A 20,494-nucleotide genomic window follows, 5' to 3' on the forward strand; every position below is an offset into this window, starting at 1 on the left:
AGAGCTTTTAATGCATTTTTTACTTCTTCTCCCTTTCAATTCCTGTTTTCTCCTCTCCTAAGCACACAGAAGCAATCTCTAGAACATCCCTTCCCTGAGCAAAGCCATGGCTTTCTTTTTCCTGTCCTCCTCCTGTTCCTACTTTGAAAAGGAAAGTATTGGCCAGTCGCAGTGGCTCACGCCTGTAGTCACAGCACTTTGGGAGGCTGAGGCAGGTGGATCACGAGGTCAGGAGATCGAGACCATCCTAACACGGTGAAACCCCGGTTCTACTAAAAATACAAAATATTAGCCAGGCATTGTGGTGGGCACCTGTAGTCCCAGCTACTCAGGAGGCTGAAGCAGGAGAATGGCGTGAACCTGGGAAGTGGAACTTGCAGTGAGCCGAGATTGCACCACGGCACTACAGCCTGGGTGACAGAGCGAGACTCTGTCTCAAAAAAAAGGAAAGTATCTGTACCCACTTATGTGAACAAGGGGCTTCCTTGTGAAGCTGTTCTTCAGAGGATTCATTCGCTATGTTCTTTCTGATTTCCAGTCTCTCCATTCTAGGATCAATTTCCTTCATTCAAACACCCTTTGTCCGAGATCCAGGATACCCCCACTCATTCTCAAACATGCACTTCAAAACTTCTTTCTGGCACTCCCTTTGTCCCCAGTCAGTCATGGTATCCAGTGGCTTGACATGATGCTTCTGTTCTTCATGTAATCTAGAGCAGAGAGGCTGAGAATGACTGATGTCCCTTTAAATACAGGACAGTGCACAGTCTCTAGAGGCGAGAGTCTCTTAGCCCATCATGGAGAACCTTTCTTTCTTTTTAAAGAAAGATTACAGATTATAGAATTATTCATCCACACAATTTCCAAATAGCACACAGAGGGGTTTCATGGACAGTAGCCTTGATTCAGATAAACCTGTATCTCTGCAAACTTCACCGAGGTGGTATTGGGTGCAGATGAGGCTACCCCTCTGGGGCCATATTTTCACAGCAGATTTGCTATTGGGCTATGGCTTAAAGGATGACCAAGAATTCCTCAAGCATAAAAGGAAGGTAAGGGCACTAAGAAGGGTGTATGTGCCCACCCTTTAGGGAGATTGCTTCGATATCACGATCTCTTATGTGAACAGCTACAATTATTTTTCTTAACTCTCATCTCCCCTCCCTCCAGACACCATTTCCAATGTGAAAACAAGATGATGTGTCTTCCCTAATTAAAAAATAAAACAAAATAAAAACCATAACATAACTCCCCATAGTAGATATTCCAAACTCCAATTCCAAAGTCCAAAGAAAATTGTTCCTGGAGATGTTAATAGTTGTTATGGGGGAATGGGAGAGAGGGGAAATCAGGAAGGGATAAAAGTTGAGACTAGATTAATCATGACCATCTTCACCTAGCTGAGTTTGGACTTTGGACTTTTAGCTGAGTTTGGAGTTCAGCATCTCACAGAAGACTAGTCCATGAAGATGCTAATCAATGCTCCAAGAACAAAGAGCTCACTTGTTTAATAAGTTAAGGAATTTGAATCCTGAATCCCCTTCTTAAAGAGTCCTAATTGATTTTAGAAAATTGAAGCCTTGGATGGGTGCTGTGGCTCACGCCTATAATCCCAGCACTTTGGGAGGCCGAGGCGGGCAGATTGCGAGGTCAGGAGTTCAAGACCACCCTGGCCAACATACTGAAATCCCATCTTTACTAAAAATACAAAAAAATCTAGTTGAGCATGGGGGTGCATGCCTGTATTCTCCGAAGGCAGGAGAATTGCTTGAACCGGCAACCAGAAGGCGGAGGTTGCAGTAAACTGAGATCACGCCACTGCATTCCATCCTGGGCTACAGAGCAGGACTGCATCTAAAAAAAAAAAAAAAAAAGAAGAAAGAAGAAAATTGAAGACTCTGAGAAGTCCTGCAATGGAAAGGAAATGTGTTTAATCTTGTATAAAGGTTAATCAAAGTGTTTTTTGCAAGGAAATGATTTCCCCTCTCTCCCATTCCCCCACAACAACTATTAACATCTCCAAGAACAATTTTCCTTGGAGTTGGAATTGGAGTTTGGAATATCTGCTATGGGAGCTATGCTAGGGTTTTTATTTTGTTTTATTTTTTTAATTAGGGAAGACACATCATCTTGTTTTTCACATTGGAAATGGTGTATGGAGGGAGGGGAGATGAGAGTTAAGAAAAACAATTGTAGCTGTTCCCATAAGAGATCATGATATCTAAAGCATTTTCCTAAAGAGTAAGGTTGACTAGTTCCTTGCTTAAAACGCTGCTGACATTCCCTCTGCTGACAGGTTAAGATTCAAACTCCTGAATGTGATTGACAAAACCTTCCACGATGGTTCCCACCTGCTTCTCCACTTCTAGCTCCCTTAGAACAAATCCTCAACCAACCAACCAACCAACCGTCACCCCCCAGCCTCAAACCAGAATTACTTACATGCTCCCTCCAGCTGCTCCTGTCTGAGCTCTTCCCATTGGCTGGAATGCAGTTCTTTTGTCCACTTGACAAATGCCTATTCATCTTTCAACAGAGATCAGCCTCTCTAGGAACTTTCCAGACCCATTCCTGACCTCTACCATCTGTGCAGCCCATCAAGCCCCCTACCCCTGTGTAGAGGGATAGTGAAGCACATGTAACTAAGATAATTCTGAAGATGGAAACAGGGTGGGGAGGTGAAAACAGGAAACAGGATGGAAACAGGAAGATGGAAACAGCCCTACAGACGTGGAGACGTATCATGCCGCATCCTCATTGCTGCTGTTTGGGTTTGCCAAAGTTCCGAGCACATCGAACAAAGACGCTCGGAGACTAAAAGCTGCCAAAGTACATAATTCTAGATGATGAGGATGATGTTATTTCCCGTCCCTTTTCCCCAATTATTAAATGTGAAGCTTGACCCAGTATTTTTCCCCCCAGCTTTCCCAACAACCCAAAGTCAAAGCTCTGTTTTACCTCAAAAAAATCCACTGGAACACAACAGTAATAGGAATTTCTAGAGCATTAGGAACTGTAAAAGATGGAGTTGAAAACTCTTAATGTTTAAAACTGCCTGGGAAAAAATTACCATGCCTATAGATACTATGTTTACAAATTTTGGAAAACAGAGAAGCAAGAAAAAACTGAGATGTAACTATAAAGTAGGCAGCTTTGAACCAGTCTGGTGACCATGCAGTTAGTAATACCCTGCATAAAGTGTGGGTAAAGTTGGGGATGACCTGTACTAATAATAAATTTTCAAATAAGAATTGTTAGAAATGCCTACACATCTCATGCCTGTAATCCTAGCACTTTGGGAGGCTGAGGTGGGCAGATCATGAGGTCAGGAGATCGAGACAAGCCTGGCTAACATAGCAAAACCCTATCTCTACTAAAATACAAAAAATTAGCCAGGCATGGTGGCATGCGCCTGTGGTCCCAGCTACTCAGAAAGCTGAGGCAGGAGAATTGCTTGAACCTGGGAAGTGGAGGTTGCAGTGACCTGAGATCACACCACTGCACTCCAGCCTGGGCAACAGAGCAATACTCCATCTCAAAAAGAAAAAATAAAAAATAAATGCCTACACATTCAGCAAGGTGCATTTCAAACAATAAAATGCAAAACACTCTATTATTGTATCTGCCTTAATGCATACAACATGCATCATGATTTTATTTATGTATTTTCACAATTCTGTATGCATTGTCAATGTTAAAAACAGAAATAACGTTTAGTTTTTCCTACATTAAAAAGTGTAATTTCTTTAAGATTCAAAAATCCACAAGGAATAACTAATACACTTACATTTTTACTCTAGGATGTTTGTTCAAAACAGCAATCATAGGAATTAAAACATTGATATGTGATGTTATAGACAGGTTGATATTTAACAACATAAATTAATTCGGTGTATTATCCTCACATTTATAATAAAACAAATATCCAGGTTCACTACCCTATAATCTTTTTTTTTTTTTTTTTTTTTCCTTTTTGTGGAGAACAGGGTCTCGCTGTATTACCCAGGCAGGTCTCGAACTCCTGGGCTCAAGCTATCCTCCCGCCTCTGCCTCCCTGAGAGCTGGGATTACAGGCGTGAGCCACCAAGCCCAGCGAGTACGCTATAATCTGGTGATTCCTTCTACCTTGTTGGCCACTGGTTCCACAACACAGCTAGATAGTACTATGTTGGCAATAATCTATGAGCTTTCCTTAGGGGAAATCACAGGGGCTTTCCCAAATAAAGCCATACCATTTCATTTTTTTTTTTTTTTTTTTGAGACGAAGTCTTGCTCTGTCGCCCAGGCTGGAGTGCAGTGGCTGGATCTCAGTTCACTGCAAGCTCTGCCTCCCGGGTTTACACCATTCTCCTGCCTCAGCCTCCCGAGTAGCTGGGACTACAGGCGCCCGCCACCTCGCCCGGCTAGTTTTTTGTATTTTTTAGTAGAGACGGGGTTTCACTGTGTTAGCCAGGATGGTCTTGATCGCCTGACCTCGTGATCCGCCCGTCTCGGCCTCCCAAAGTGCTGGGATTACAGGCTTGAGCCACCGCGCCCGGCCCCATGCCATTTCATTTTGTCTGATTTTGGTAGCAACCTGATTCAATAAAGCAATTTCTTTTTTTTTTTTTTTTTTTTTTTGAGACGGAGTCTCGCTCTGTCGCCCAGGCTGGAGTGCAGTGGCCGGATCTCAGCTCACTGCAAGCTCCGCCTCCCGGGTTCATGCCATTCTCCTGCCTCAGCCTCCCGAGTAGTTGGGACTACAGGCGCCCGCCACCTCGCCCGGCTAGTTTTTTAACTTTTAGGATGTTCATTGTATGTTTCTTCCTGTCTTGCCAAATATAAGGCTGGTCACTTTATTAAAATTTTTAGACAGGATAAAAACTTAACAATGCTAACCTTTCTATTTGAAATGAGTGTTCTGATACCTAAATAGAGTTGAAATGGCTGCTAAGTCATTCATATTTTTTGGTGCAAAGCTATTAGTTTGGGTCATATTAAATTGCTGACTTGTTGACTTGCAAAAGTGATAGTTTCAGATGCTTCAACCTGTATTTCTTGGAGTGAGTGGTGGCTTTGTGATTGTTAGGAATGAAAACTTACTAAGTTCTACACAGATAAAGGGCATGAGAAAGGTAAACTAGATGAGCAATTATTTGTCAATAAATCAGAAATACACATGTAATTGAAGTATTACAACAAAAAATATGAACATCTTAAGAGCTGTAGAAAAATTGCTTTACTCTGTCCAGAGGGGAGGTCGTTGGTCCAGCCAGCTCACCTGCCAGGTCTCTGGCTCCTATGCTAGTCCTTTTCATGTTGGAACCACAGATACTAGTGTTTCCCCAAATATTTACTTACGTGGTGATATTATTGTTGTCATTATTATTTGTAATATCCAGCAGATTTCCTGGGGGCACGAATGATACTTATGTCCACATATCCGAAACACAGGCCTGGCAAATACAAGATGTGCAGTAAGTGTCGATGCACAGGTGGTGACAGTCATTGGCCAAGCACTTTCCCATACATATACACAATAACTTTAAGAGTGCATTGTATCATACCTTCCTCTTGCTCTTGAATCAGTATTTTTTTTGTTTTTAAATTTATAACATCACAAATGCCTAACAATCACAATAGGAATCTCTTAGGACTTTAGCAATAAAGTTCTGATAAATTGAAATCATAAATCTTTTCAGTCAGGTGCTTATGGTGAAGGCAGATTGCTATTCCTTGCATGGTAACTGCATTTAAGTTTTATGCAGTGGCTGCATTGGAAAGAGCAGTGGCGTGCTTAATTGCATAGAGAATGTAATCTCACGTCTGCACCCACGACCACTTGCTTTTCTGTGGTCAGGTTCATGAACAGTGAACACTGGTCCTCAGATGACCTCACTAAATACATTACTATGTTTGTAAGTGTTCACATGAGCATTTTGATTTCCCTGCTATTATGGATGAAAAAAAGAGTCAAATTCTGTAAAATATCTGAGGAGATTTATTCTGAGCCAAATATGAGTGACCAATGGTCTGTGACACAACCCTCAGGAGATCCTGAGAGCATGTGCCCAAGGTTGTTGGGACACAGTCTATTTTAAATGTTTTAGGGAGACATGAGACTCGGTCAGATACATGTGAGATGCACATTGGTTCAGTCTGGAAAGGCAGCAAGAAGCGGGGCAGGGGAAGCTTCCAGATTATGGGCAGATGGAACAATTTTCTGATTGCCAATTGGTTGAAAGAGTTATTAACTGGACGACTTGGAATCGGTAGAAAGGAATGTCTGGGTTATGATGATAAGGGGTTGTGGAGACCATAGTTTATCATACAGATGAAGCCTCCAGGTAGCAGGCTTCAGAGAGAAGAAATTGAAAATGTTTTGTTCCATTGGTAATTCTGAAAGGGAGGAGGGTGTAATGAGGCAGCCCCTGCCCCTCTTCATGGCCTGAACCAGTCCCTCAGGTTAGCCTTGGAATGCCCTTGCCCAAAGGAGGGGTCCATTTTTAGTAGAGAGGGGGTTCCATCGTGTTAGCCAGAATGGTCTTGAACTCCTCCACTTGTGATCCGCCCACCTCGGCCTCCCAAAGTGCTGGGATTACAGGCGTAAGGCCAACATTTTTTTAAAAACAGAAGTTAAATGCTTATAAAAACTGAATGGTAATGCAGTATTGCCTAAGGTCTTGCCGTTTAATAATATAAATAACACATTAATAATAACTTAGAGACTCACTCAGTTTTCATGTGCTTAATTTCAACTTTTTCCTTTATTGAATGAAAATGTGGGGACTTGATTGTTGGTGCTTTTTTTTGTTTTGTTGTGTTTTGTTTTTGAGATGGAGTCGCCTTCTGTCACCCAGGCTGGAGTGCAGTGGTGAAGTCTCGGCTGACTGCAAGCTCTGCCTCCCGGGTTCACGCCATTCTCCTGCCTCAGCCTCCCGAGTAGCTGGGACTACAGGTGCCCGCCACCATGCCCAACTAAATTTTTTTTGTATTTTTAGTAGAGATGGGGTTTCACCGTGTTAGCCAGGATGGTCTCAATCTCCTGCCCTCCTGATCCGCCTGCCTTTGCCTCCCAAAGTGCTGGGATTACAGGCATGAGCCACTTCACCCGGCTGATTGTTCGTGTTTTTTACGAGTTGGGTTCTCACTCTGTCACCCAGTCTGGAGTACAGTGGTGCAGTCACAGCTCACTGCCACCTCCAATTCCTGGGCTCAAGAAATCCTCTTGCCTCAGCCTCCTGAGTAACTGGGACTATAGGCATGCACCACCACACACAGCTGAAAATGGGGGAACTTAGAAAAGTATTGTTTCTTATAACCTACTTGGTCTTGACCTTTGAAATAATTAGAATTGGATTTAAAATTTGGTCTTGGAATAGCCATAATTGATCATTATTCCAGGAAAAGTAAATAATGGTGCACCCAACTAAATGCTTAACAGATTCAAATTAGATTAAATAAATTAAAACAAAATGTGTTTTAGAACCTGTATTCACAGTTTAGTACTTCATTGGTTTTACTTTACTTGGTAGCCATGTGTGTCTAGTTCATCATAGTGACAACTGGGGATATGCCAATGATAATTTTTATAAACTTCTGTTTTGGCCCATTAAAATTGTTACTCCAAGAATGTAAGACTTAGAGCAAAAATTTATAATAAATTCTAAAGAGAAGAGATACATGTTCAGCACTGTTCTTCCATAGATCTTGCTGGGACGTAACCTATAGTCAAGGTGTTTTGTTTTGTTTAACAATATTTAGCAATGAGATTGTCAAATTATCATTGATATTTGACCATTTAAAATACCAAGCTCTTCTCATTGGTTTTCCTTTACCTGGCAGGGAAATGTCTGATTTATCATAGTGACTACTGGAGACGTGCCAGCGGGAACCCGTTCCCACTAGGTACAAAAGAACAAATGCTACAGCAAATTAACCTGAAGGAAAAATCAAGATTTGGCTTAAATAGGAATACATATTTATATATGCACAGAGCCCGGTCAGTGGCTCATGCCTAAAATCCCAGCACTTTGGGAGGCCGAGGCAGGCAAATCACTTGAGGTAAGGAATTCAAGACAGGCCTGGCTAAAAAGGCCCTGTCTCTAGGAAAATACAAAAATTACCTGGGCGTGGTGGTGGGCACCTGTAATCCTGGCTACTTGGGAGGCTGAGGCAGGAGAATCGCTTGAACCTGGAAGGCAGAGGTTGCAGTGAGCTGAGACTGTGCCATTGCCCTCCAGCCTGGGCAACAAGAGCAAATCTTGTCTCAAAATAATAATAATAATTAATTAATTAAAAATAAAAATAAAAGCTCCAGAGCGTTGAAATCATGCATTGTCACTTGGTTTTGAAGAATAACTGTTATATGTTGAATCTGTATATAGCATAAATTTTTCTACTTGCGTTACAAAGTTCCTGTTGAAATAAGAAAAACTTTGACTGGGTGCAGTGGCTCACACCTGTAATCCCAGCACTTTGGGAGGCCGAGGCGGGTGGATCACGACGTCAGGAGACTGAGACCATCCTAGCTAACACGGTGAAACCCTGTCTCTACTAAAAATACAAAAAAAAAAAAAAAAAAAATTAGCCGAGTGTGTTGGCAGGTGCCTGTAGTCCCAGCTACTCGAGAGGTTGAGGCAGGAGAATGGCATGAACCTAGGAGGCAGAGCTTGCAGTGAGCCGAGATCGTGCCACTGCACTCCAGCCTGGGCGAAAGAGTGAGACTCTGGGCCGGGAGCGGTGGCTCAAGCCTGTAATCCCAGCACTTTGGGAGGCCGAGGCGGGCGGATCACGAGGTCAGGAGATCGAGACCATCCTGGCTAACACGGTGAAACCCCATCTCTACTAAAAAACATACAAAAAACTAGCCAGGCAAGGTGGCGGGCGCCTGTAGTCCTAGCTACTCCAGAGGCTGAGGCAGGAGAATGGCCTAAACCCGGGAGGCGGAGCTTGCAGTGAGCTGAGATATGGCCACTGCACTCCAGCCTGGGCGGCAGAGCGCGACTCCGTCTCAAAAAAAATAAATAAATAAAGAGTGAAACTCTGTCTCAAAACAAAAAGAAAAAGAAAAAAAGAAAAGCTTTGAGGTTTAAAATAAGTCTGTTTGTGGATTATACCAATTATAGATACTTAAAACATAAGTAATCATAGAGGAAAAAGGGATAGACAGTGGGGTGGGGTGGAATTTGATGTATTTGTAACAGTTTTCCGTCTAAATCATCTATTGTTTGAAGTTAGTTTCTTTAACCTTTGTGATAGCACTAATGCTATATGGCTTATTTTTATCATTTCTCTTGAATTTCCTTTGATTCCCCTTCTCCTATTACCAAAATTGCTTACTGGCCTGGCACAGTGGCTCATGCCTATAATCCCAGCACTTGAGAGGCCAGGGTGAGAGGATTGCTTGAGGCCAGGAGTTTGAGACCAGCCTAAGCAACATAGTGAGACCTCATCTCTACAAAAAGTTTTTGAAAAATTAGCTGGGTGTGGAGGCACATGCCTGTAGTTCCACCTACTCATGAGGCTGAGGCTGCAGTGAGCTATGATCATGCCACCACACTCCAGTTTGGGCAACAGAGCAAGATCCTGTCCCCCTGTGGTGGAGGGGTGGTGGAAACCACTCACCATTTTACCATTTCAACATTTGCTTCTTGTAGGAACACTTAATAGGTTAACCAGAATACAAGGAGAGAGAATTCTCTTTCATCACAGACAGAACTCGACAATTCAATGCTGTCAAATCCCTTATGTTGGAGGCAATTTTAGGAAAGAAAAAGAAAGAGTGTTTCCCCCATGACATGGATTCGACACCCTGTATTGCAAATGCAGGAAGCATTGGCTATGCTGAAAGAAGCTCCTTGTCATATTCATAATTTCCCAGTGAGAGACAAGGTAGAAACTGCTCTCGCCTGAGTGCATATGTCATCCTCAATGCTACCTGTGAGACCACCAGGACCTTCTACGAAAAATACTTCCACACTGACTCCCTCACTTGGCCATAAGCACAATGTAAGAAATTTAGCATTTTTCTAACAATTCAAGAAAGCCAAAATCAAAGCAGACATCAATTTCACAAATGATATATTAATCTGGGCTCAAATATGGAAATTATTATTATTATTATTTTTTTTTTTTTTTTTTTGAGATGGAGTCTCACTCTGTCACCCAGGCTGGAGTGCAGTGACCGGATCTCAGCTCACTGCAAGCTCCGCCTCCTGGGTTTACGCCATTCTCCTGCCTCAGCCTCCCGAGTAGCTGGGACTACAGGTGCCCGCCACCTCGCCTGGCTAGTTTTTTTGTATTTTTTAGTAGAGACGGGATTTCACCGTGTTAGCCAGGATGGTTTCGATCTCCTGACCTCGTGACCCGCCTGTCTCGGCCTCCCAACAGTATTATTATTATTATTATTATTTTGAGTTGGAGTCGTGCTCTGTCACTCAGGCTAGAGTGCAATGGCATGATCTTGGCTCACTGCAACCTCTGCCTCTCGGGTTCAAGCAATTCTCCTGCCTCAGCCTCTGGAGTAGCTGGGATTACAGGCACCTGCCACCACGCCTGGCTAATTTTTCTATTTTTAATAGAAAGGGGGTTTCACCATGTTGGTCAGGCTGGTCTCAAACTCCTGACCTTGAGGTCCACCCACGTCAGCCTCCCAAAATGCTGGGATTACAGGCAGGAGTCACCGTGCCCAGCCAGAAATTATGTAATGATAAAACTAGATTTAAGTATATGGGAAGAAGAGAAAGAACTGTTCACTTTCTTTTAGCAAATGAATACATTTAAGGCTGTGGCTTGGGTCCTGCCTTGCCTATGGATTGAGGTGAGATGTGTCCAGTGCTCCCCGCTACTCATGCAAACAGGACCTAAATATTCTGCACACATTTTTTCCGGCTACTGGTGATTTTCCATAAAAACATACTTTACTATTTAGGCATTACATTCTTAATGCCTTTATTATGTTTCCTTCTTCACAAATAATTACATTGAAATATAAATAAGTTTTCACTTTCTTTCCAGGTGTGCATTCGGACAGTCCCAGCTATTCAGGAGGCTGAGGTGGGAGGATCTCTTGAGCCTGGGAGTTCAAGGCTGTAGTGAGCCATGATTGCATCACTGCACTCCAGCCTGGGCGACAAGTGACCCCGGTCTCAAAAAAAGATAGTTAATTATTTTCTTTTTGCTCATATATAAATTGTACATTTTTAAATATTTAAATATCATTTAGAGCAAATCTCCCTGTGGCATGTTTATGATTCCTGCTTTGGTACTTGAGACTCAGCCAGGTCTATTTTGTCCTAAACGACTGCTGGGATTTTTGTTGTTTTTTCAGCCATTCGTACATTGATTCTCCTGGTCATTTCTTTTACCCCTGTGTATAATAGCACAAACCTGGGAATGTTAGAGAAGACACATGAATGGGCACTTAAAATACATTCAGAAGCACAGTAACTATTAAAACTAGCATGGCTTTCAAACAGATGATGATTAATAAAATTGTGACTTCTTATTTTTCAAACAGGAAATGCTGTGAATTTTAGTGCACTAAAAACCAATGTGTAACAGAGAGTGCAGCCTGACTGAAAGATTTTTAAATTTTGTTTAAAACAGTGTCATAGTATAGGAAACCAGAAAGAATTGGAAACACAAATGAAAGAAAGAGACTGCTCCCTGCAACTTTCAGCCATGAGAGTAACAGTACACATTTAGATAGAAAAGGCTATGAGATTTCAAAAAATTCAAAGACAGTATTGAGTTTCAGAAAATGGTGGGATGTAACCCAGTCCTTGGTGGTCAGCTGAACCATATTATGATTGTTTTTAACATGGAAGGAAGAAGACTCTGCTCTCTTTTTAAAAACCTGCTGTTGAGCTGTGTACTCTCTGCCCAAGCTGATAGTCACAGCCTTGTCCTTAGTGTGAGCAGAGTGAGGAACTGATCATCTCACTAGCGTGCAAGCTCTCAGACTTGCTTGTTACTAGAGTAGGTGCAGTCTGGGTGCAGTGATGGTTTCTCTCTGTGCCCAGAGGGCTGCTCCCTCCTTCACTGCCAGGACAGATGTCGGTGTGTGTTCTTCTCCCAGCCAGTAGGACAGATGCAGTCAGTAAACAAAACAAACACAGACACACACAGACACGTTCCTCACTCAGCAATCCCTACCCCTGACAGCAGAGATGAATCATGTTACTCAAAGTAGAAAGTTGCCATCAGTAAGTGAAACTGACAAAAGGGTATCTTAAAAGACAAATGCTTTAAATGTAACATCTATAAATTAATACGGCTGGGCACGGTGGCTCACACCTGTAATCTCAGCACTTTGGGAAGCCAAGACGGGCGGATCACCTGAGGTCAAGAGTTCGAGACCAGCCTGACCAACATGGAGAAACCCTGTCTCTACTAAAAATACAAAATTAGCCAGGTGTGGTGACGCATGCCTGTAATCCTAGCTACTGGGGAGACTAAGACAGGAGAGCAGCTTGAATTCAGGAGACAGAGCTTGCAGTGAGCTGAGATATGCCATTGCACTGAAGCCTGGGCAACATGAGTGAGACTCATCTCAAAAAAAAAAAAAAATTGCGTTGATTATGGAGATTGATTAAGAAGCAAACTGCATGATACCAAGGGGAACATATTAATGAAAAGTAGAATAATAAATTTCATTGTACAAATTTTTTCTTTTTCTACAAGTTAATATATAAAGGACAATAGCATAGAATTAAAGGTGTTTGTTTTTATTCAAGAATGGTTTGTTTTCTTTTTTTTTTTTTTTTTTTAAGTAAAGTCTCCCTCTGTTGCTTAGGCTGGAGTGCAGTGGCATGATCTCGGCTCACTGCAACCTCCACTTCCTGGGTTCAAGGGATTCTCATCCCTCAGCCTCCTGAGTTGCCGGGATTACAGGTGCTGAGCCACCACACCCAGCCAGGAATATTTACCTTTTTTTTTTTTTTGACACGGAGTCTCGTTCTGTCGCCTGGGCTGGAGTGCAATGGCACGATCTTGGCTCACTGCAAGCTCTGCCTCCCGGGTTCATGCCTTTCTCCTGCCTCAGCCTCCCCATTGGGTGGGACCACAGGTGCCCGCTACCACTCCTGGCTAATTTTTTGTATTTTCTTAGTAGATACGGGGTTTCACCATGTTAGCCAGGATGATCTCGATCTCCTGACCTCGTGATCCGCCTGCCTCGGCCTCCCAGAGTGCTGGGATTACAGGCGTGTGTCATTGCATCCAACCAAGAATATTTTCAAAAGCATGTCTCTCAGGCTATAAAAATTGAATTGAAATTGTGTAATCAAGTTTATAGCCTGAAGCAATTGGATCTATTAAAATAATAAGTATTCATTTTATTTCTAAGTAAAAGAGATAAATCAAAGGCCAATAAAACATTTCACTTGGGATAACTTTCTTTTCAGATGGTTTTCACTCTGATTCTGCTGTTACTTTCAGATCAGTTAATACATAGAAGACGACTACAATTTTGTGTTGAGATTTAGAGTATAAACCAAGTCTCATTTCATTACCTAATATAGACCAACAGGTTGGTTAAGAAAGGAACCATTAATTTTACAAAGATAGTTGTCCTAAACTGTGACCAGTTTTCCAGTACTTAATTCTTTTTACAATTCACTGGTTTTTTTAAATGGCAAATAAAATTGTATATATGTTGTGTAAAACCTGTTTAGAAATAAGCAGATTGTGGAATGATTACATTGCACTCAGGAACATATGCATACTTATTTTTTTTGTGAGAACACTCCTTGGTTTTCAAGAATACAATACATTAACTGCAGTCACCATGTTGTGCAATGTATCTCTTAAACTTATTCCTCCTGTCTAACTACAATTTTGAATGCTTTCACTGTCTCCCCAAACCCCTGCCTCCCAGCCCCTGGTAACCTCCATTCTACACTCTGCTTCTGTGAGTTCAATTGTTTTACATTCCACATAAGTCAGATCACGTGATAGTTGTCTTTTTGTGCCTGGCTCGTTTCACTTAACACAATGTGCTCCGTTAACCTCCTGTGAATCCCAGTTTCTAACCTGCAATTGCTCTAAGTGTTTTCATTCCCTTTTCATGGTTTCTACTAAGAATTCCAGAGCTCAGCTGCAAGGTTTTCACTGTTTTGGAAGTTATTCATTGTTTTTCTTTACTTCTTGTCCACGGACATGAAAATAAATTGTCCAGTGCAAGTGCAGCAGCTGTACGTCCTTCCTGTGAAGGCAGGCTAGTTTGACATATATTAAGCAAATCCATCTCAGCATTCTTAACAGCCTTTATAGTGTCTGATATCAAACTCAGTAATTTAAAAAATATGCCTCTGTCTTTGTAAGACTACCTATGGGTTGGAGAATATTTATGTAATATTCAACACAGCAGATAATGCATATAAAATTACTTCATATGATTTAATGATCTTGAATCGATTTAACTGTTTATATGTCATACTTGGAAAAAGCAGGGCAATTATAAAATTTAATAATGGCTTCTCCATAAAAAGCAGTAATTCATATTCTACTTTAAAAATCTTTTGTCTTATGTAGAAGAGTAAGTGGCATCCTAGTGGCACCCAGAAGGATGTATTGGTGAGCTTGTGTAGCGGTCCCTAAGTTAACGCATGTTGCTTTATTTGACTGACACTGATGTTCCCATCTTAGCTTCTGGCAGTTACGTGGGCAGAAAACCCAAAGTTAGTAACTTTGAACAGTTCCATCAATATGAGCAACTCAAGGGCCAAAGTGATGGACTAAACAGCCAGTCGAGTCAATCTCTGGTTCGCCCTCATGATGAGAGAATGGTTTTAGATAGTGAGGCAGTGCTTAGTCTCAAGGTAGCCTCCCTTCCCCTCATGCATTACCTGGTGTTTGTGTGTAGGAATGTGGATCCTCTATACATGCCTGGGGTTGTGGGTGTGGGGAGCGGCCTCCAGTGTGCTGGGGTATACCCTGGGGCCTCTGCAAGTGCCTGACCCGTAGATGCTCCCTGTGTCCTGGTGACCGGGGTCACCAGGCCCCTGCTGGCTTACAATGTGGAAGTTGGTGGCTTCACCATATTCTGTGGCCTGAGCTAGGCCTCAGGGAACATTTCTGGATGGTGTCAGCTCTATCTCCTCCTTACTCAGTGTCAAAGGGGAGCAGCGACTCTCTGGGACTGTGGGATGTGAGGTAAAAGAATTTACCAAGACAGTTGCAGGTAAAGAAGGGCAGATTTATTGGACACCACAGAGTTTACATGTTTGTGGTGATGTGGGTATGTACAATTATGTACAGTGCATAATGAAAATAATAGATGCTGCTGTTAATATTTTATGTATTTAATATCCTATATTTTTAATTGTTTTTTTTTTTTTTTTTTTTTTTTTTTTGAGACGGAGTCTCGCTCTGTCACCCAAGCTGGAGTGCACTGGCCAGATCTCAGCTCACTGCAAGCTCCGCCTCCTGGGTTCACGCCATTCTCCTGCCTCAGCCTCCCGAGTAGCTGGGACTACAGGCGCCCGCCACCTCACCCGGCTAGTTTTTTGTATTTTTTAGTAGAGACGGGGTTTCACCGTGTTAGCCAGGATGGTCTCAATCTCCTGACCTTGTGATCCGCCCGTCTCGGCCTCCCAAAGTGCTGGGATTACAGGCTTGAGCCACCGCGCCCGGCCTAATTGTTATTTTAGAGTATACGCTTACTACTTTGTGTTTAAGTTAACTGTGAAGCAGCCTCGGGCAGGTCCTTCAGGTTTCCAGAAGAAGGCATTATTATCAAGGAGATGACAGCTCCATGCCTGTTACTGCCCCTGAAGACTTTCCAGTGGGACAAGATGTGGAGGTAGAGGACAGTGAAATGATGATCCTGACCCCACTTAGGCTTAGGCGAAAGTGTGTGCTTGTGTCTTGGTTTTTAACAAAAACGTTTTAAAAGTGAAATAAATAATGAAAAAAATTCATAGAATAAGGTTAAAAGGAAAGAAAATATTTTTGTATAGCTATATAATTTGTGTGTTTTTCTGTTGATCTGTTTGAGACAGGGTCTCACTCTGTCACCCAGACTGGAGGGCAGTGGCACAATCACAGCTCACTGTGGTCTCAACCTCTTGAGCTCCAGAGATCTTCCCACCTCACTCAGGAGGACGCCAGTCCTGCAGGCAGACATCAGGCCCCAGATGGACCCTGGACTCAAGGGGTACACCAGGCCCCACGTTGACAGCCAGGCCCCAGATGGACACCAAGGCCCTAGGTGGACAGTAGGCCCATGTTGAACACCAGACTCATGTGGACATCAGGCCGCAGGTAGACACATGCCGTAGGTAGACATGTAGGCTCCAGGTGAACATTAGACCCAAGATACACAGCCAGTCCCCAGGAGAACATCAGGCCCAGGTAAAAACTCAGGCCTTAGACACACATCCGGCCTTAAGTAGACACCCAGGCCCCAAGTTGATACCCAAGTCCCAGGTGATCACCAGACCCCAGGTGGGCACAAGGCCTTAGGTGAACAACAAGACCCAGTAAGCCATCAGGCCCCAGCTGGATACAGTCCCCAGGTGAACACAAGGCCCCAAGAGGGACATAGGCCCAAGGCAGACATCAGGCCCTCCGTGGACATCAGGCCTGAGGAGGACATCCGGCCCCTGGTGAACATCAGACACAGGTGTCCAAGCAGGCCCTGGGTTGACATAATGGTGTCTAGGTAAGGAGTTGTCTTGGGGGGAGGGTGAGCAGTCAGGAGCCCAGTGGAGTCTTGAGGAGGTCTTATGGAAGGGGCCGAGGGGACAGAACCTTAAAGAAGCAACCTCACTTCCTTAATGACAGACCCGAACAGAACTTAGAACTCTGGTAACCAGGCGCCCAGATCCTAAAGTCAGCTCCGTAACCAGCTCACTTGGTGGGAGACGCTCAAGAGAACAAGATGTTCTCGTGTTGCTTCCCCACTTCCAGAGGCTGCTGCTTCAGGAATGGAGGGAGTGAGAGCCTTTTCCGACGATGCCGAAGAAGGCTCATCCTTCAACCCAGGCGCCTGTGGCCCTTTGTAAGAAGGCACACCCAGGTACCACAGGGCAGCCAGGGGCAGGCCCTAGTGGGCCAGGCCACACCAGAGATCCCATCGGGGCTGCATCTGCACATTGTCCCTGTCCAGGAGGAGATTCGGGAGCCCATGGAGGCACAGGCACAAGTTGAGGTGGCCTGCAGTCCGGAAGACTTTGGTGGGGGCGGTGTTTAGGGGCTGGAACTCCTTTAAATTCAGGGAGGTTGTTTCTGTGTTTGGAAATTCCAGTGGAAAGTGACTGACGCTAGGGACGCTTTCTCCTTTTTCAGCTCCTGGTCCATATACAGAAATACGAGCACTTCCAGCACCAGCTGTTGAGCCAGAGCCAGCATGGGAAGAGACCCCTCCAGAGACAGCGCTGGAGCTAGAGGGAGCTCCAGCCAAGGACCAGCCCAACGAGGAGCTGACTGAAATCACACCACCTACTGTAGCCACTAGCCTTAGTCCTGCAACTGAAAACGTGGCTGGAGAGAGAAGTCGGAGGGAGGGGGTGACCAGCACGGCCCCAGCCAGCAGCTCCCATGCTGCCCCTAGTCCTGGGCATGGTAGCAAACATGGAGGCAGAGACCAGGGTTTTGAGCCTGGGCTCGTCTACCTTGCTGGAGAGAGGCTTGTCTCATTCACTAGAGCTGCAGTCCTGCTGCTGCAGGTCCTGTTTATTCTACTGCTGCTGGTGGGGTCTATCTGTGTGCAGGAGGTGCTTGAGGGCATTAAAAGAAGGGTGGTTAGAAGAGTTCCAGCAGCTCCTCCTGCTCCCAGAGGCGGCCTCCTCCTCCAGGCATGGATTTCTGTCTGCAACTGGGCATCCAGGCTGTTTGCCCCTAGTGCACTGCCCAGGACGGGCTCCTAACAAGCGGGCAGGGACTGAGGGGACCAGGAAGCAGCTCCAAAGGGTACAGCAATCAAAGCTTTTAAAGACAGCACTTGTGCCCCAAGCTCTCTGTGCTGCCACCTGCCCTAGCATTTATTAATAGTATTAGAATTACTAGTTGATGAAACGGTATATCAACAAACTTTTATTTCTGAAACTTCGCACCTTTTTGAACTCCCTAATGTTATATTGTGTTTTTGAGGCAATCCTGAAAATCTCTGATAGTTGTGCCTTTTGTTGTTTTTGTGTCATCAAATTACCATCGAGTCAACTGTTATTGGAAACCCTTCAGGTATGGCTTTTAGAAGACCTTGACCTACTCTTGCCTGTTTTGACTCTCTGGTTTATTGTAGAAAGAGGGATGATGTAGGCTCATGTCTCTGGCAGATCAATCACCTTTTGCCATCAAGGATTTGACATCAGAGTTTCCAAGAATGATGTGTGCAAGTTGACATGCTGGCACTTTAGCTAATCTGGGTGTCAAAACAAAATGCCATAGACTAGGTAGCACAGAAAACTGATTTCTCACAGTTCTGGAGATGGCAAAATCCAAGGTCAAATGGTCAGCAAATTTCGTGTCTGCAGAGGGCTGGCTTCCTGGTTCATAGACAGCCATCTTTTTACTGTGTCCTTAATGACAGAAGGGATGAGGGAGCTCTCTGCAGTCCCTTTGATAGGGGCACCAATTCCATTCATGAGGTCCCTGCCTTCATGAACTTATTCACCTGCCAAGGCCCCACCTACAAATACCATCACATAGAATTAGAATTCAACACATGAATTTGAGGACAGTAACATTTGCTTTACAGAATCCGGTCACCCCAAGCCATGTGCACTCACAGGAAATCTATAATCTTCTATTAAGTATTTGCTGGTCCCCTCTGAGATTAGGGATTTTTTTTTTTCTTTAAGAAAAATGATGTTTCATGTGATCCATGATTTATTCATAGAAAAGCACTGTGAGTTCAGACACCTGCTAAAAACAAGGGCAATTGTGACACAAAAATGTGATCCCTCTCTCTCTTTTTTAACCAACCCATTGGGCTGAGACGTAGGGGCGCTTAGCTGGGCAGTAGGACTTAAGTAGCCACAAACAGCAAATACAACTTCTTGGTCAGTTTGAAGTAGAAAAGGTGACAGTTTGTCAACGAAAGAAAAAGCAGACGGAGAAGTTCCTAGTTCGCATTCTAGATATACCACTCCTTCCCTAACAAACCCCACCCCCAACTCAGGAACTAAGACATAAAAGAGTAAACACCAAGGTAACCAACTGACTCTTCTGATAGCCCTTGCTATCTCCTACAACAATTCTAGGCTGAGCATATGGGTCAGGAAGGTAGCAGGAATATGATGATACACTATAGAAGTCAGCCAGGGCTATGACAGGGCTGCCCACTAGGGCTAGAAATTAGGGAGGGAGAGGCTAAGTACAGATCAGCCCTAGCCTTCAAGTCATCAAGCAATGAGACTGTGACAAAAGCAGGCAGAGGAAGCTTGAGGCAGAAAGGCAGGGGAAGAAAGCAAGTATGGGATGAGAAGAGAACTGTGCAGCGAAAGCAGCCAGTTTGATGGCAGAGGGAGGCTGGTGTTTAGAAGCTTGTTTGGGGAGAGAATGAATAGAGGAGGCACAGAGATGGGGAACAAACATTTAGCTGGTGAGAGAGATTTAAGACGAATGGGAAGAGAAATCTCGCAAAAAGGACACATTCATGCAGATCCTCCAAGATGAACACGCGGTCATCCCTACATGTAGAAATACGCTCAGTTACACATATAAAACCACAGATGCATGGAGAGCAAGCATACATACAGACACATATTTCTACACATGCACTCATGTGTGCCCAGGTACACACACACTAAACATGCAAAACAGAGCATTTACACATAGATATGCATCCTCACATGTATGCAAATGTTACATCCTCACACAGAGACCCACAGTCCAATGTGCAGATATCCTCACAGGTACGCAGCCATAGAACTGACATAGATACACGTAAACCCATAATGTGCACATACAGACAGGCATGTGCAGATTTATCTATGCACATTGACACATGTACTCACTCAGTTATACAGATACACACACTCTTTAACACAAAGGTGACCAGTGTAGATGAATATTGTGAGCTCAGTGGCTTCCCAGACCTCCATCTTTTCCCTGCACTTGTTTCAAAGGTGCTCAGCAGACTCCTGGTGAGGCTGTGTGAGGCAGGGGCAGGAGCTTCAGAGTCCTCACAGCTTTGTGAGGCAAAAGTCTACATCCAGTCCTGGTCTCTGCCGCTCACCCCACCCTGGGCTATTAATGCCCTGTCTGCAGGCGAGAGATTCTGCATAGACTAGTCTTGGGATTTGGGATTTTTTCTTTTTTTTTTTTTTTTTTTGAGGCGGAGTCTTGCTCTGTCGCCCGGACTGGAGCGCAGTGGCTGGATCTCAGCTCACTGCAAGCTCCGCCTTCCGGGTTTAGGCCATTCCCCTGCCTCAGCCTCCCGAGTAGCTGGGACTACAGGCGCCTGCCACCTCGCCCGGCTAGTTTTTGTATTTTTAGTAGAGACGGGGTTTCACCGAGTTAGCCAAGATGGTCTCGATCTCCTGACCTCGTGATCCGCCCGTCT

At 44.0% G+C, this 20,494-nt stretch overlaps 1 protein-coding gene across 2 annotated transcripts; it reads left to right on the forward strand.

Annotated features, from left to right (window-relative positions):
* Nucleotides 1-16,001: 16,001 nt before the first annotated feature.
* On the forward strand, nt 16,002-20,232 carry LOC117066427 (CMT1A duplicated region transcript 15 protein-like protein). 2 transcript variants are annotated; one of them, XM_033181787.1, is made up of 3 exons: nt 16,002-16,648; nt 16,897-17,132; nt 17,275-20,232. In XM_033181787.1, exons 1-3 carry the CDS (start codon nt 16,638-16,640, stop codon nt 17,853-17,855), a joined length of 828 nt encoding a protein of 275 aa, XP_033037678.1. In that variant the 5' UTR covers nt 16,002-16,637; the 3' UTR covers nt 17,856-20,232. The 2 variants fall into 2 exon arrangements, with proteins under 2 accessions (XP_033037678.1, XP_033037677.1); XM_033181786.1 differs by having other exon boundaries at nt 16,002-17,132.
* The last annotated feature ends 262 nt before the right edge of the window (nt 20,233-20,494 follow it).

This window comes from Trachypithecus francoisi, unplaced genomic scaffold, assembly GCF_009764315.1.
Source record: "Trachypithecus francoisi isolate TF-2019V2 unplaced genomic scaffold, Tfra_2.0 Lachesis_group20, whole genome shotgun sequence".
NCBI classification, from domain to species: Eukaryota; Metazoa; Chordata; class Mammalia; order Primates; family Cercopithecidae; genus Trachypithecus; species Trachypithecus francoisi.

Coding starts and splice junctions, on each gene's coding strand:
- LOC117066427 (XM_033181786.1), top strand. CDS start 16,868: ATGTTCTCGTGTTGCTTCCCCACTTCCAGAGGCTGCTGCTTCAGGAAT. Junction 17,133..17,274: donor CATGGAGGCACAGGCACAAG/TTGAGGTGGCCT, acceptor CTCCTTTTTCAG/CTCCTGGTCCATATACAGAA.